General features: G+C 45.9%; 1 protein-coding gene across 1 annotated transcript in view; it reads right to left on the bottom strand.

Moving 5' to 3' along the window:
- grin2da (glutamate receptor, ionotropic, N-methyl D-aspartate 2D, a) overlaps positions 1–14,954 on the bottom strand; it is a 389,894-nt gene that overhangs the window by 47,238 nt on the left and 327,702 nt on the right. Inside the window, exons 13-14 of the mRNA XM_072448252.1 lie at positions 5,825–5,941; positions 4,810–4,970 (exon numbers count right to left, since the gene is read on the bottom strand). Of these exons, the coding sequence (XP_072304353.1) occupies positions 4,810–4,970; positions 5,825–5,941 (278 nt within the window). The remainder of the gene's footprint in view (positions 1–4,809; positions 4,971–5,824; positions 5,942–14,954) is intronic.

Raw genomic sequence — 14,954 nt, 5'->3', positions numbered from 1 at the left:
TTCATCACCGAACAAAAGAGACGTCACTCTCTCGCCGGCGAATATTCCTCTGGTCGCTTCGGTACAATGCGAGTCTGAGTCTGAGCCTTTGAACGGCGGCGTCTGCGATTGTGACGAGACATGACGAGACATGACGACAGGACGCGCCAAGGAAACGCTCCAAATGCAGGATTAGCACGGGATGGCTAATGCGGCGTCAACGGGATTCATATGACAATTAATTAAATGTTCTGACTTGGGAGGAATAAATCTGATTATGTTAAATAGCAATGATTGAAATGTTGTATTGATTTGATTGATGATTTGGACAATTTGTATTGAAAGCATTTTTAAATAAGAAAACCGTATTTTCCGGACTATAAATTGCACCTTTTTTCATCGTTTTGGCCGGGGTGCGACTTATACTTATATTTATATACTCATACTCCAGAGCGACTTATATGTGATATTATTTGTTATTTTCACACTTGCATACCGCATTTCATACTCTAGTGCGACTTATATATGTTTTTTTCTTCTCTATTATGCATTTTTATGATGGTGCGATTTATACTCCAGTGCGATTTATAGTCCCGAAAATACAGAATATAATCCAAACATTTGACATATCAATAAGAACACAAAACATTTTGATAATAATAATAAATTACAATAAAAATCATATTGCCCAGTACAGTGCAATAAAACTTTTAATAAAATAATACTAATAAATATTTTCAAACCGGATTAGTCCTAATTAACTATTGGTTAATTGGCAGTTTTGTGGTCTAAAAGTGTATAGAGAGAGAGATATATAATAAAAATGGTAATACAATGGCAGACAAGTGTTAACGCTGCGACAAGCCCCTGTCCAGGATGTGCCCCGCCTAAGGCCCAAAGCCACTCCAAAGGCTTCAATCCAACGAACGGGAACAAGAAGAAGCTCAATGCCAGACAAAATACTTAAAGCAGAACTGAGTGACATTTTCTCCATCTTTGTAAGTCCCTGTGATGGTTAAAGATGAAATGTCCGTCGTCGCCCCCTGCTGTCTCTGGGCGGAATACTAGCCTTGCAACATGAAGACAACTCCCCTGAGAAACCCTGGTTCTCTTTTATGTCAGGCAATGTGAAATGTTATTTTGTGAGATTATGTTGTCTTATTATGATAAATTATTATTTATTATTATTATTCTTTGGCTTTCTCCAGCGCTGCACTTCTCCATCATTAAACGTGTGATATTAAACCTTCTTTCAGGTCTGTTTCACATTCATAGACCTCGTTCTGCAGCACGTCAACAGCTTATTAACGTTTCAAAGGCGTTACGGGAGTTAAATATGCCGTCAAAAAAATCTCATTAGCTCTCGTTAAACGTTTATCTAGCTTAACTTAACACCTAACTTCATGTGTTTAGTTCCACTTGAATAAACAGATGCCTTAAAGCGTTGGAAAAGCACAAGAAGCTCTGCAGAATCGCGCACTTAAGGCGGCAAAAGCAAAACTATCCAGCGCTTTAATTTCAAGTCAACATTTCCAGGCATCCATCACATCGCAGCATGTTTGTCTCTGATTCTGACTGAAGGTTTTTTCTCCCCTCCTCGCTCCCCCCCTCGCCCGGGAGCCTTAAACGCTGCGCAGCTGTCGCCTCGTGAGCGCGAGCGCGGTAGAACAGGTGCGGCGCAGGTTTGAGCGCTGCAGGGGAACATCGTGTTCTTCTGATCTCAAATGAGCCCGACAAAGTTCAAATAATGAGCACAAGTCGGCTTCTTCGTGTTCCCGCTCATGCTATTTGTGCGCCGCTTCGTTGTGCGCGCAGCTTCTTTGTGCGCGCGGCTTCTTTGTGTGCAGCTTCTTTGTTACATCCTCTTATGTTACATAGGACTCCGGGAGAGGTTAAGTGCCATACTGTGGACGTGCAGAAGCAGAAGATGACACGGTGAACCTTCAAAAACACAATGGAGAAGTTCTGCACGCGGATATTTTCGAGTTTGTACGAAGGACTGGACTAAAAATGAAACAAAACTCGAGGGCAGCGTCCATTTGCCCCGCCCCTCACCCCTCATCCCCTATGTAGTCCTGCATTATTGACCAGATTCTGTCATTCACAGAGCGGTTCACACTCTCAATGCTCTCCTCACCGCGGGTGCTGTAACTTCTGCATCTGGGTGAAAAAACGTCTGGCAAATGTTTAATTTCTGTCACAAATGATGACTAATAATGATCCTGCATGTTTTTTGTAAAGATGGAGCTCAGGTTAAATATCCAAATGGACTGTATTGTTGATCTATTTAGTCTGAAATGGGAAATGATGGATCTTTAAACTGCTTTAATTCAGCCGTGTTGCTTCCAGTTTAAGGCCTGTCTCTGTCCACTGTTGTTTTTCAGACTCTTGCAATGCATTGTGGTCCATCTTGTCCCTAGAGAATAGAGCTGGACAATACTTTTCAGTGTAGATTGTGAGAGTGCATTACTTTTTCATCTGCTAAACCCTAAATAGTGCCTGTATGTAGACAGTAATGTGGATATTCGGACAAAGCTTCGATATGTTTTTGATGAAGAAACAACATTACAGCATGTTAAAGTTTAAAGGACACATATTATGCTAAATGTACCCTTTTTTAAGCTTTTAACCCTGTTCTAACATAGTTCCCTCATCAAAAACACACCTGGAGTTGCATTTAGCTTCATCCACACTAGTTTGACGAATCCTGGCTTGAAAGTCCTCTCCCTCCGAGCGTCAAAAACACTCCGTTCTGAATCTCCTCCATAACTGACATTTTCTCCATCGGTGACGTGGCTCTGAGAATCTTCTCTGCTGTTTTGTAACTCCATAAATCATCTCCAGACTCGTTCTGTGAATTTCTCCCGTCTAATCAAGATCAGTATGACTGCGTGCTAGGACCAGGAAGTGACCAGGCCAGCTTGAAATGCGTGAATCTAATATAAACTTCTTTTTGTTTAGTTTCAAAACATGAAACTCCAACAAAAAGTACTCAAGATCATGTTTAAAGTCTAATAACAATCAAAACAATGCATAATATTTGTCCTTTAAAAGAGAATTCAACTTTAAATTCCACTTCCTCTCCACGTTACAAAACTTCTCTAACATCAACTGGAGTCAAATCTGTATTAATTTCTCTGTAAATAACTTGTAAACGACGTGCAGAGAAATAAAGACCTGTTAATGAGACCGCAAAATAATAACCCAGCGCTGCATCGCGGGAGTTCCAATCGCACGCCGCGTCAAATCACCCAGAAAAAGTACTGCATTCGCTCCATATTCACACTGCTATCTGCGTACTCTGTTTACCACTACGTTTGCTGTACTTTTGGCCCCCAGGAGGAGATTTATACGCCCCCTGCAGCGGGTAAAGAGTAGCAGTTTGTTTACAGCGCTGAGGAGGCAGATCCACCCGCACTGCAGTATCAATCTATTATTTAAATCCCCACGCTTTTCTACATGTTCGTCTAATTTAGAGGAGAATAAAAGAAGAAGTAAAAAGCCAAGGTCCTGGGGTGAAGAATAGTTCTGCTCTGAATGATTTTGTGTTGGCTGCAGCTCGCCGATGTGTCAACTGTGATGAAGATGATGCGATGAAGATCTGGAAGTGTCGCACGTCCCACTAAAACGAGTCAAATTTGACCCTTTTACAGGTTTTGTTGTAGTTTGTATCCGCGCTGAAACGATTGATAGACCATTAGACTATAAAATAACACTAGCAGTTTTATTTTAATGACTTTGAAGATGATTTGGACAGTGGAGACTCTAAAACACACACCAAAAGACCTTTTAATCATAATAAATCAAAGTATCAAGAGAGAAAAACACATTTCTAATCAATAATGCACATTATTCTTATATATTCTCTGTTTAGCAGGCTTTACAGTGAGGAATCTTTGAACACCCTGCTATTTTGCGAGTTCTCCCACCGTCGGTGCGTTTCCACTGTGAGAAGCAGTAATCTGTATGTATGGTATTTAAATATATTTGTATTGTATTTGTATATTATTGCTGCAAATAAGTCAAAAAATAACTTTTAATCAAAGACAAATTGTATGAATCAAGAGAGAATAACACATTTCTAATCAATAATGCGCTTTATTCTTATATATTCTCTATTTAGAAGGCTTTAGAGTGAGGAATATTTGAAAAGTTCTGCCACTTAGAAATTATGTTGGTTCTGACATTTTCTTTTCGCATTTCCACTGTGAGAGAAAAATCCGAAAAAAAAAAGTATTTGTTAATTACCGTATTTTCATCGCACCAGCAAAAAAATGCATAATAGAGAAGAAAGAAAAACATATATAAGTTGCACTGGAGTATAAGTATAAGTATATAAGTATAAATATAAGTATAAGTCGCACCCATATTATTGCAGTCCCTGATGTGTTATTTTTTCCCCATGAACTGTGAGCGACAACGAGGGTAATTACTGACCACGCCCCCTCTCACGCGTCCCCGCCCCCTCTTACATGTCCCCGCCTATACCACGTCCCATCTCCCACGCCCCCGCCCCCGCCACGTCCCCGCCGCCTCTCACGCGTCCCCGCCCCCTCTTACACGTCCCCGCCTATACCACGTCCCCTCTCGCACGCCCCCGCCTCTGCCACGCCCCCTCTCCCACGTCCCCGCCCCCTCTCACGCGTCCCCGCCCCCTCTTACATGTCCCCACCTATACCAGGTCCCCTCTCCCACGCCCCCGCCTCTGCCACTTCCCCGCCCCCTCTCACGCGTTACCGCCTCTGCCCCGCCCCCTCTCAGGCGTCCCCGCCCCTGTACGTGTCCAAACCACCTCAACGCTCACCCTCCCTCCTCCCGTCCCGCGCTCACCCGGTCTTGAGGTTGTCGATGGCGTCCTCCACCCCGCGCTGGTTGTTCCGGATCATGTACTGGTGCATGTTGGGGTAGTTGGAGCGGATGTTCTCCTCCGTGCTGCCGTTCGGGACCGTCCCGAAGCGCAGGGGCGGGTACTGGTCCGTCGGGTGCTGGAACTGGGCGGGACAAAAGGTTAAAGTAAAAGCAGCTCTGAGCAAGTGTAGAATTTAACTGAAAGAAAATCCAGAGTGGGTTTCGTAGGTGACCTTTCAGTGACCTCGTGTATCAATCACATTTTTCTGAATAAATGAATACAATTAGCATTATTTTTAAGAGCGCTGGGACATCGTCCAAGAAATATTACTCAAAATCAAAATGTTACCAGAACTTGAAGATCCTGTGCTCAATTTTGAATCTTTCTTTATTTGTTTTAATTTCTTTATTGATTGGGGGATAAACCTCATAGGCTACAGTAATGCCACTGCACAAAGCTAACTTTATTTTATTTTAATGTCAAATAACTTAAGTTTTTATCATTTAGTCTCATTTTGATTCTGATTAAAGTGCACGTTATGTTGTAAAGGGAGATCTCCTGAAAAAGGAAAAAAAATATAAATAAATAAATAGCTCAAGGGAATTGGCTTTTAAAAGTACATCTCAAAATGTAACATCCTGCCTTGTCTTTTTTTACTACAGCCACTATTTGTATCACTTTATTGTCCATTAAGTGCAACAAATGAAGGTTGAACTCACACATTAGAGAGGGAGAGCTAAATATATACAATATAATAGTATAAGCTCCGCACAAGGTTTTTTGGAGTTGCATGCAAGAAACTGATTGAAGTTTTTAAAATGAGTTCTTATTTTCATGTTCACACCTTCCCCTAGTCCTCAAGTTCTCATTTCTTTGCGTAACATTGTTTTAAAGTTAAAGTCCGCTCCCCTCAGTCCCGGAGTGTGCTGCCCTGCTCGTCCCGCTGAGGACGCGCGCTCGTCCCAGTGAGTGCTGTAAATAATCGGTGAAATGTACCTTCTTATCGGAGAGGCCGGACACCGTGTCGATGTACTCCTCTTGGATCATGAAGGCCGCCAGGTTAGCAGTGTACGAGGCCAGGAAGATCACAGCGAAGAAGGCCCACACCAGGACCTGAGAGGGGACAGAGGGCGGAGAACCGAGAGACCAACTGAGCCATACTGAGTTCAGCACTTTTGTAGTAGTAGTAGCATCCCGAGAATGTCTTTAGAGCGAACACATTAGGCCCTCGGTCAATCGTTTCTTCAGCTCTGGGAAGTGAAAGCACAGGAGCATTTCAAGATCGTCTGCGATTTTAAGAAGTCACATAAAGTTTGCGGACAACAGACGTGAAGAGGTTTTGCAAAGATTATTTTTCTCAAGACGATTTTGGGAAATATTTGTTCCGAGTGGAGGAGCGCGTTCGTGTCACATGATGAAACTGTAACGGGCCGAGCGTGAACACATAGAAACAACGTGTGTGGATTAAACCTGCTCGTAAAGGACACAGGGGGCGCTGTATTCACTGGCGGTAAAGAGCCTGATGAGGCCAGTTGGGGAAGCACCATCAGAGGAGCCGTCTGCACCAGGAGCAGAGAGTCACCGACACAGGGCCGCAAGGAGACACCAAACCCCCACCAGGGGCCCCCCCGAGACAGGCCCCAGCAGGCACAGCCGACCACTACTGCTGGTACAGAGGGCTCCTCAGAGGAAACACTGCGGGTGCTGAAAGTAAACACATTAGCGTACTCGACTGACCTTTTTTGGAGTAACGAGTAACTTAACATGGTGCTAGATCTATCTCCGAATCGTGCTACGCAGTCTGAAGCCTTTGCCACACCTCCTCCCCTCGTGACCTCCCTCCTCTGCTAACGCGGCACCTTCACGGCCTTCAGGATCGTGCATTTAGAAGTCAAACATTCTGAGTCTTTGACATGAACATTGCTATTGAAAAGCATTTAGATTGGCAATCATTTCTGAGATTTCCAGTCCACTCGCCTTCACCTCCTCAGAAGAACACCACGTTCTCCTGTCCTCCACGCACTGGTCTGAGCCTTCACCCCTGTATGTTTTATGCTAAGATAAAAGTTTTCTATAACACATCTGAAACACTCCTATAGAAAGCCTTCAACAGAACTGGCTGTTAAATGAAGACGTGTTGGTCAAAGGGTTCGAATAAGACGAATGAATACATGGAATACTTTAGTGGAGAAGCAGTGTTACCAATAGTGATTGCAAAGTACATAGTCGTAGCAGCAGCAGTAGCAGTACTAGTAGTATTAGCAACAGTAGCAGTAGCACTAGTAGCAGCAGTAGTAGCAGTAGTAGTAGTAGTAGTAGAAGTAGTAGTAGTATTGGCAGCAGTAGCAGTAGTAGTAGCAGTAGAAGTAGTAGTAGCAGTAGCAGTAGTAGTAGTATTAGCAGCAGTAGCAGTAGTAGTAGCAGTAGTAGCAGTAGTAGAAGTAGTAGTAGCAGTAGCAGTAGCAGTAGCAGTAGTAGTAGTATTAGCAGCAGTAGCAGTAGTAGTAGCAGTAGTAGCAGTAGAAGTAGTATTAGCAGCAGTAGCAGTAGTAGTAGCAATAGAAGTAGTAGTAGCAGTAGCAGTAGCAGTAGTAGTAGTAGTAGTAGTAGTAGTAGTTTTAGCAGCAGTAGCAGTAGTAGTAGCAGTAGTAGAAGTTGTAGTAGAAGTAGTAGCAGTAGTAGCAGTAGCAGTAGTATTAGCAGCAGTAGCAGAAGTAGCAGTAGTAGTAGTATTAGCAGCAGTAGCAGAAGTAGCAGTAGTAGTAGTATTAGCAGCAGTAGCAGCAGTAGCAGTAGTAGTAGTATTAGCAGCAGTAGCAGCAGTAGCAGTAGAAGTAGTATTAGCAGCAGTAGCAGTAGTAGCAGCAGTAGCAGTAGTAGTAGTATTAGCAGCAGTAGCAGTAGTAGTAGTAGTAGTAGTATTAGCAGCAGTAGCAGCAGTAGCAGTAGAAGTAGTATTAGCAGCAGTAGCAGTAGTAGCAGCAGTAGCAGTAGTAGTAGTATTAGCAGCAGTAGCAGTAGTAGTAGTAGTAGTAGTATTAGCAGCAGTAGCAGCAGTAGCAGTAGAAGTAGTATTAGCAGCAGCAGCAGTAGTAGCAGCAGTAGCAGTAGCAGTAGTATTAGCAGCAGTAGCAGAAGTAGCAGTAGTAGTAGTATTAGCAGCAGTAGCAGAAGTAGCAGTAGTAGTAGTATTAGCAGCAGTAGCAGCAGTAGCAGTAGAAGTAGTATTAGCAGCAGTAGCAGTAGTAGCAGCAGTAGCAGTAGTAGTAGTATTAGCAGCAGTAGCAGTAGAAGTAGTATTAGCAGCAGTAGCAGTAGTAGTAGCAGTAGCAGTAGTAGCAGTAGTAGTAGCAGTAGTAGCAGTAGTAGCAGTAGAAGTAGTATTAGCAGCAGTAGCAGCAATAGCAGTAGTAGTAGTATTAGCAGCAGTAGCAGTAGTAGTAGTATTAGCAGCAGTAGCAGCAGTAGCAGTAGTAGTAGTATTAGCAGCAGTAGCAGCAGTAGCAGTAGAAGTAGTATTAGCAGCAGTAGCAGTCTTAAATCAATACAGATGCATAAACAAAGTACTTCATCACATTATTCATATGTGTTTAAATTCCCGTGGCTGAGAAAGTAATTTAACTCATTGTTCATTGTGCTCATTAAGTCAATTAATGCAAATGAACTTTTCGCCGGCGCCACAGTGAAGAGCGAATGGCTTCCTCCGTCGCATGTGGAACGCGAATGTAGATGAATCCCATCATGCACTGCGCCTGGCCTCGTGTCAACGCCTCGGCAGCGTTTTTGGCGGCGCTGAACTTCAGAGCGCGTCCCACAGCAGATCTGAGAGGTTTTCATGCCGTCTAAGCCCCTGTCAGAGGATCGGAGGGGGAAAGGGGAGGACACGGGGGGAGAGGGGAGGACATGGGGGAGAGAGGGGGGAGAGAGGGGTGATGGGGGGAGATGATGGAACTGTCTGTCATGGAACGGGCCGAGCGTGAGCCGCCTTTGAAAGACTCCTTTCAAGAGTGGAATTAAAACAAATAGAAGGAACGTGTGTGGATTAAACTTGTAAAGGACACAGGGGGGCGCTGAGAGGGGGGGAGGAGGAGACATGATGGAACTGAGAGGGGTGGAAGGAGGTGGGGAAGGAGGTGTGGAAGGAGGTGGGGAAGGAGGTGGGGAAGGAGGTGTGGAAGGAGGTGTGGAAGGAGGTGGGGAAGGAGGTGGGGAAGGAGGTGTGGAAGGAGGTGGGGAAGGAGGTGTGGTCATGTACAGCTGCTGTGGGAGCTGTGCTGATGTTACAGTAAAAAGCCCATTGTGCATTTTTAATGGACGATTTACAACAGTAAGCTTTACTCCGTTTGCCTCTGATAAGCCACTTCTGCAACACATAAAAACGCCTCCATACACTTCCAAACGCCACCAAACACCTCCATACTCATGCAAAACCTCCATGCACCTCCAAACACCTCCATACACCTTCAAACACCTCTAAACGCCTCCATACACTTCCAAACGCCACCAAATACCTCCATACTCATGCAAAACCTCCATGAACCTCCATGAACCTCCAAACACCTCCATACACCTTCAAACACCTCTAAACGCCTCCAAACACCTCTAAACGCCTCCAAACACCTTCAAACACCTCTAAACGCCTCCAAACACCTCTAAACGCCTCCAAACACCTTCAAACACCTCTAAACACATCCAAACACCTCTAAACACCTCCATACACCTCCAAACACCTCTAAACGCCTCCAAACACCTCTAAACGCCTCCAAACACCTTCAAACACCTCTAAACACATCCAAACACCTCTAAACACCTCCATACACCTCCAAACACCTCTAGACACCTCCATACACCTCTAAACGCCTCCAAACACCTCCGAAGACCTCCATGCACCTCTAAACGCCTCCAAACACCTCTAAACGCCTCCATACACCTCCATTCACCTCTAAACGCCTCCATACACCTCTCAACGGCTCTGAACACCTCCAGACACCTCTAAACACCTTCAAACGCCTCAGAACACCTCCAAACACCTCCATACACCTCCAAACACCTCTAAACACCTCCATACACTTCTAAACGCCTCCAAACACCTCTGAAGACCTCCATACACCTCTAAACGCCTCCAAACACCTCCGAAGACCTCCATGCACCTCTAAACGCCTCCAAACACCTCTAAACGCCTCCATACACCTCCATTCACCTCTAAACGCCTCCATACACCTCTCAACGGCTCTGAACACCTCCAGACACCTCTAAACACCTTCAAACGCCTCAGAACACCTCCAAACACCTCCATACACCTCTAAACACCTCCAAACACCTCTAAACACATCCAAACACCTCTAAACACATCCAAACACCTCTAAACACCTCCATACACCTCTAAACACCTCCAAACTACTCTAAACACCTGCATACACCTCCAAACACCTCTAAACACCTCCATACACTTCTAAACGCCTCCAAACACCTCCGAAGACCTCCATACACTTCTAAACGCCTCCAAACACCTCCGAAGACCTCCATACACCTCTAAACGCCTCCATACACCTCCATTCACCTCTAAACGCCTCCATACACCTCTCAACGGCTCTGAACACCTCCAGACACCTCTAAACACCTTCAAACGCCTCAGAACACCTCCAAACACCTCTAAACACCTCCATACACTTCTAAACACCTCCAAACACCTCTGAAGACCTCCATACACCTCTAAACGCCTCCAAACACCTCCGAAGACCTCCATGCACCTCTAAACACATCCAAACACCTCTAAACACCTCCATACACCTCTAAACACCTCCAAACTACTCTAAACACCTGCATACACCTCCAAACACCTCTAAACACCTCCATACACCTCTAAACGCCTCCAAACACCTCCGAAGACCTCCATGCACCTCTAAACGCCTCCAAACACCTCCGAAGACCTCCATGCACCTCTAAACGCCTCCAAACACCTCTAAACGCCTCCATACACCTCCATTCACCTCTAAACGCCTCCATTCACCTCTCAACGGCTCTGAACACCTCCAGACACCTCTAAACACCTTCAAACGCCTCCGAACACCTCCAAACACCTCCATACACCTCTATACGCCTCCATACACCTCTATACACCGCCATACACCTCTCAACAGCTCCAAACGCCTTCAAACACCTCCAAACACTCAGGCGTGTCCAGCAGCACAGCCAGTTAACACGGATTTGCCACCTCCAGCACACTGTTAGCTCTGTATTTTCAGACTAAACACTTCATTCCAATAGCGCAGAAGGTTTATAAAACTAACTACATAACTAAAAGTAACTAAAACTCTCCCACATTCTGAGGTGGCCCCCCTGGGACCTGGCACACGCCGTCCTGCTCGTGTTGGCAGCGCTTCACATCAGCCTCATTATTCACAGAGACACAGTTGTTGCTTTTTCCACATGTTGTTTTTCAGGCACCAAATAAATAGATTTTGCAAATAATTTTTCGATTGTGACTTTATTTTGTTCCGTCAGAATGATTAAAACATACAAACTAATGTCCTCATTATGTGCACAACATTTTTCTAAACTACATCATGTAAAAAGTCTCACATTCATCAGGTCCCAATCATGACAAAAAGTATTTAAGATTAAATTACGGAGCACCTAAAATCACCATTAAAAAAAAAAAAAAAAAAACTCAAATTTAGGATATTTTTTAGGGGATTTTAAGATTTTGTTTATGGTTTAGTATATTTAATTTAAACTACTAAACCATGAATAAAAGCCTTAAAATCCCCTAAAAAAATATCCTACATTTTAGAATTTTTTTTTTTATTTTATTTTTGTATCTGTATTTTAGGGGCTCCTTATATCTAAAAGCCGACACAGTAATTTTGTAATCATTTTAGAATGAAAACAACAGAACTATTAGTTTCGATATTCAATAAGACATTTGTCATTTAGTTTAATACGCTGCATTTTCCTCCTCGGGTTCAGCGAAGACCAGCTCATTTTAAACACATTAAAACTTCCTCTCTTTATTATTCTTAATACTTTATTTTCGTCCTTCATTTGAATATTTAAAAATTCATAAAATACCCAAAACGCACCCACTCCACGGCTGCATAAACAGTTATGAGAAGCCAGCTGCTCCTTTTCCTCTTTCTAAATACTTCATACTCGAAACTAGCTTTTAGAATATAATAATCACTAAATATCACAGTGATAAAATGTCAAAGGAAGTAACATCTATTGTCTGTAATAACGAGTAAAACTGTAGAACTCAGCCTTAGTAACCACTTCAATAATACTCCAACACATAACATTAATAAACTATATGTTCATAATGAATTGAGTCTTTGTTCATGCTTTGTTCAGGCTAATTAAGGTGTAGTTATTATAGAGTTGTGCCCCTTATTAGTTTGAGTTTTTGTGCATGTTTATGAGCAGGTTTATGAGCAGGTTTACAGTGTTCAATGAGAGAAAGATGGAGGAAAAACACTTAAATATTTAAATGTTCCAATTTTATAGCCAGTTGGATCCACTTTCAGCCGCTGTCGCCGTGTGAACGCCAAACGCCTCATGCTGTTTTCAAATGCGTAAAGCAGGTCGGACGACTCATTGAACTAAAATGCAGTTTAAGATAAATATATTTCAAATTTAGGCAAAAATGATACAAATCAAAGTCACTGGGATAGGTCCAGTCACCCGCGAGCGGTAGAAAATGAATGAATGATAACAATCTTATCACAGAATAGCAATTTTTTTAGGTTTACAATTTCACTTCCTGTTTGTAATTGATGACATCACACTAGGAAATTACCCAGCAAACATCCATCCATCCATCCATCCATCTTCTGCCGCTTTATCCGGGGCCGGGTCGCGGGGGCAGCAGTCTGAGCAGGGACTCCCAGACTTCCTTCTCCCCAGACACTTCCTCTAACTCCTCCGGGGGGATCCCGAGGCGTTCCCAGGCCAGCCGAGAGACATAGTCTCTCCAGCGTGTCCTGGGTCTTCCCCGGGGCCTCTTCCCGGTGGGACATGCCTGAAACACTTCCCGAGGGAGGCGCCCAGGAGGCATCCGAAACAGATGCCCGAGCCACCTCAGCTGGCTCCTCTCGACGTGGAGGAGCAGCGGCTCTACTCCGAGCTCCCCCCGTGTGGCCGAGCTCCTCACCTTATCTCTAAGGGAGCGCCCAGCCACACGGCGGAGGAAACTCATTTCGACCGCTTGTATCCGCGATCTTGTTCTTTCGGTCACTACCCAAAGCTCATGACCATAGGTGAGGGTAGGAACGTAGACCGACCGGTAAATAGAGAGCTTTGCCTTTCGGCTCAGCTCCCTCTTTACCACAACGGTCCGATGCAGCGACTGCATCACTGCAGCCGCTGCACCGATCCGCCTGTCGATCTCACGCTCCATCCTTCCCTCACTCGTGAACAAGACCCCGAGATACTTGAACTCCTCCACTTGGGGCAAGGACACCCCACCCACCTGGAGAGGGCAAGCCACCTTTTTTCGGTCGAGAACCATGGCCTCGGATTTGGAGGTGCTGATTCTCATCCCAGCCGCTTCACACTCGGCTGCAAACCGTCCCAGTGCATGTTGCAGGTCCGGGTTTGATGGAGCCATCAGGACAACATCGTCTGCAAACAGCAGAGATGAGATCCTGTGGTCCCCAAACCGGACACCCTCCGACCCCTGACTGCGCCTAGATATTCTGTCCATAAAAATTATGAACAGAACCGGTGACAAAGGGCAGCCCTGGCGGAGTCCAACATGCACTGGGAACAGGTCTGACTTACTGCCGGCAATGCGAACACAGCTCCTGCTCCGGTCATACAGGGACCGGACAGCCCTGAGCAAAGGGCCCCGGACCCCGTACTCCCGGAGCACCCCCCAAAGGACACCCCGAGGGACACGGTCTTCTCCAGATCCACAAAGCACATGTGGACTGGTTGGGCAAACTCCCATGAGCCCTCGAGCACCCGGTGGAGGGTATAGAGCTGGTCCAGTGTTCCACGACCGGGACGAAAACCACTCTGCTCCTCCTGAATCCGAGGTTCGACTATCGGTCGGATTCTCCTCTCCAGTACCTTGGAATAGACCTTACCCGGGAGGCTGAGGAGTGTGATCCCTCTGTAGTTGGAACACACCCTCCGGTCCCCCTTCTTGAACAGAGGGACCACCACCCCGGTCTGCCAGTCCAGAGGCACGGTCCCCGAACGCCACGCGATGTTGCAGAGACGTGTCAACCAAGACAGTCCTACAACATCCAGATACTTTAGGTACTCAGGGCGGATCTCATCCACCCCCGGAGCCCTGCCACCGAGGAGTTTGCGAACAACCTCAGTGACTTCAGCTCGGGTGATGGATGAGCCAGCCTCCGAGTCCCCGGTCTCTACTTCCTCTTCGGAAGACGTGACTGAGGGATTAAGGAGATCCTCAAAGTATTCCTTCCACCGTCCGACGACATCCCCATTTGAGGTCAGCAGGCCTCCACCCGCACCGTAAACGGTGTTGGTGAGACACTGCTTCCCCCTCCTGAGGCGCCGGACGGTTTGCCAGAATTTCTTTGGTGCCGACCGATAGTCCTCCTCCATGGCCTCCCCGAACTCCTCCCAGGCCCGGGTTTTTGCCTCTGCGACAGCACGAGCCGCGGCTCGCTTGGCCTGCCGATACCCGTCGATGACCTCCGGAGACCTACAAGCCAGAGTGGCCCGATAGGCCTCCTTCTTCAGTCTGACGGCACACTTACTTCCGGTGTCCACCACCGGGTTCGGGGGTTGCCGCCACGACAGGCACCGGAGACCTTGCGACCACAACTCCGAGCAGCCGCATCAACAATGGAGGCGGAGAACATGGTCCACTCGGACTCAATGTCCCCAACCTCCCCCGGGACATGGGAGAAGCTCTCCCGGAGGTGCGAGTTGAATACCCTACTGACAGAGGGCTCCACTAGACGTTCCCAACAGACCCTCACAATGCGCTTGGGTCTGCCAAGTCTGTCCGGCTTCCTCCTCCGCCAGCGGATCCAACTCACCACCAGGTGGTGATCGGTTGACAACTCTGCCCCTCTCTTCACCCGAGTGTCCAAGACACGCGGCCGGAGGTCTGATGACACGACAACAAAGTCGATCATTGACCTCCGGC

Source organism: Eucyclogobius newberryi, unplaced genomic scaffold, assembly GCF_026437365.1.
Source record: "Eucyclogobius newberryi isolate DKJ021-1_F unplaced genomic scaffold, fEucNew1.0.hap1 SCAF_16, whole genome shotgun sequence".
NCBI classification, from domain to species: Eukaryota; Metazoa; Chordata; class Actinopteri; order Gobiiformes; family Gobiidae; genus Eucyclogobius; species Eucyclogobius newberryi.
The sequence above is the reverse complement of the archived record's forward strand: the minus strand, read 5'-3'. Positions and strand labels throughout refer to the sequence as shown.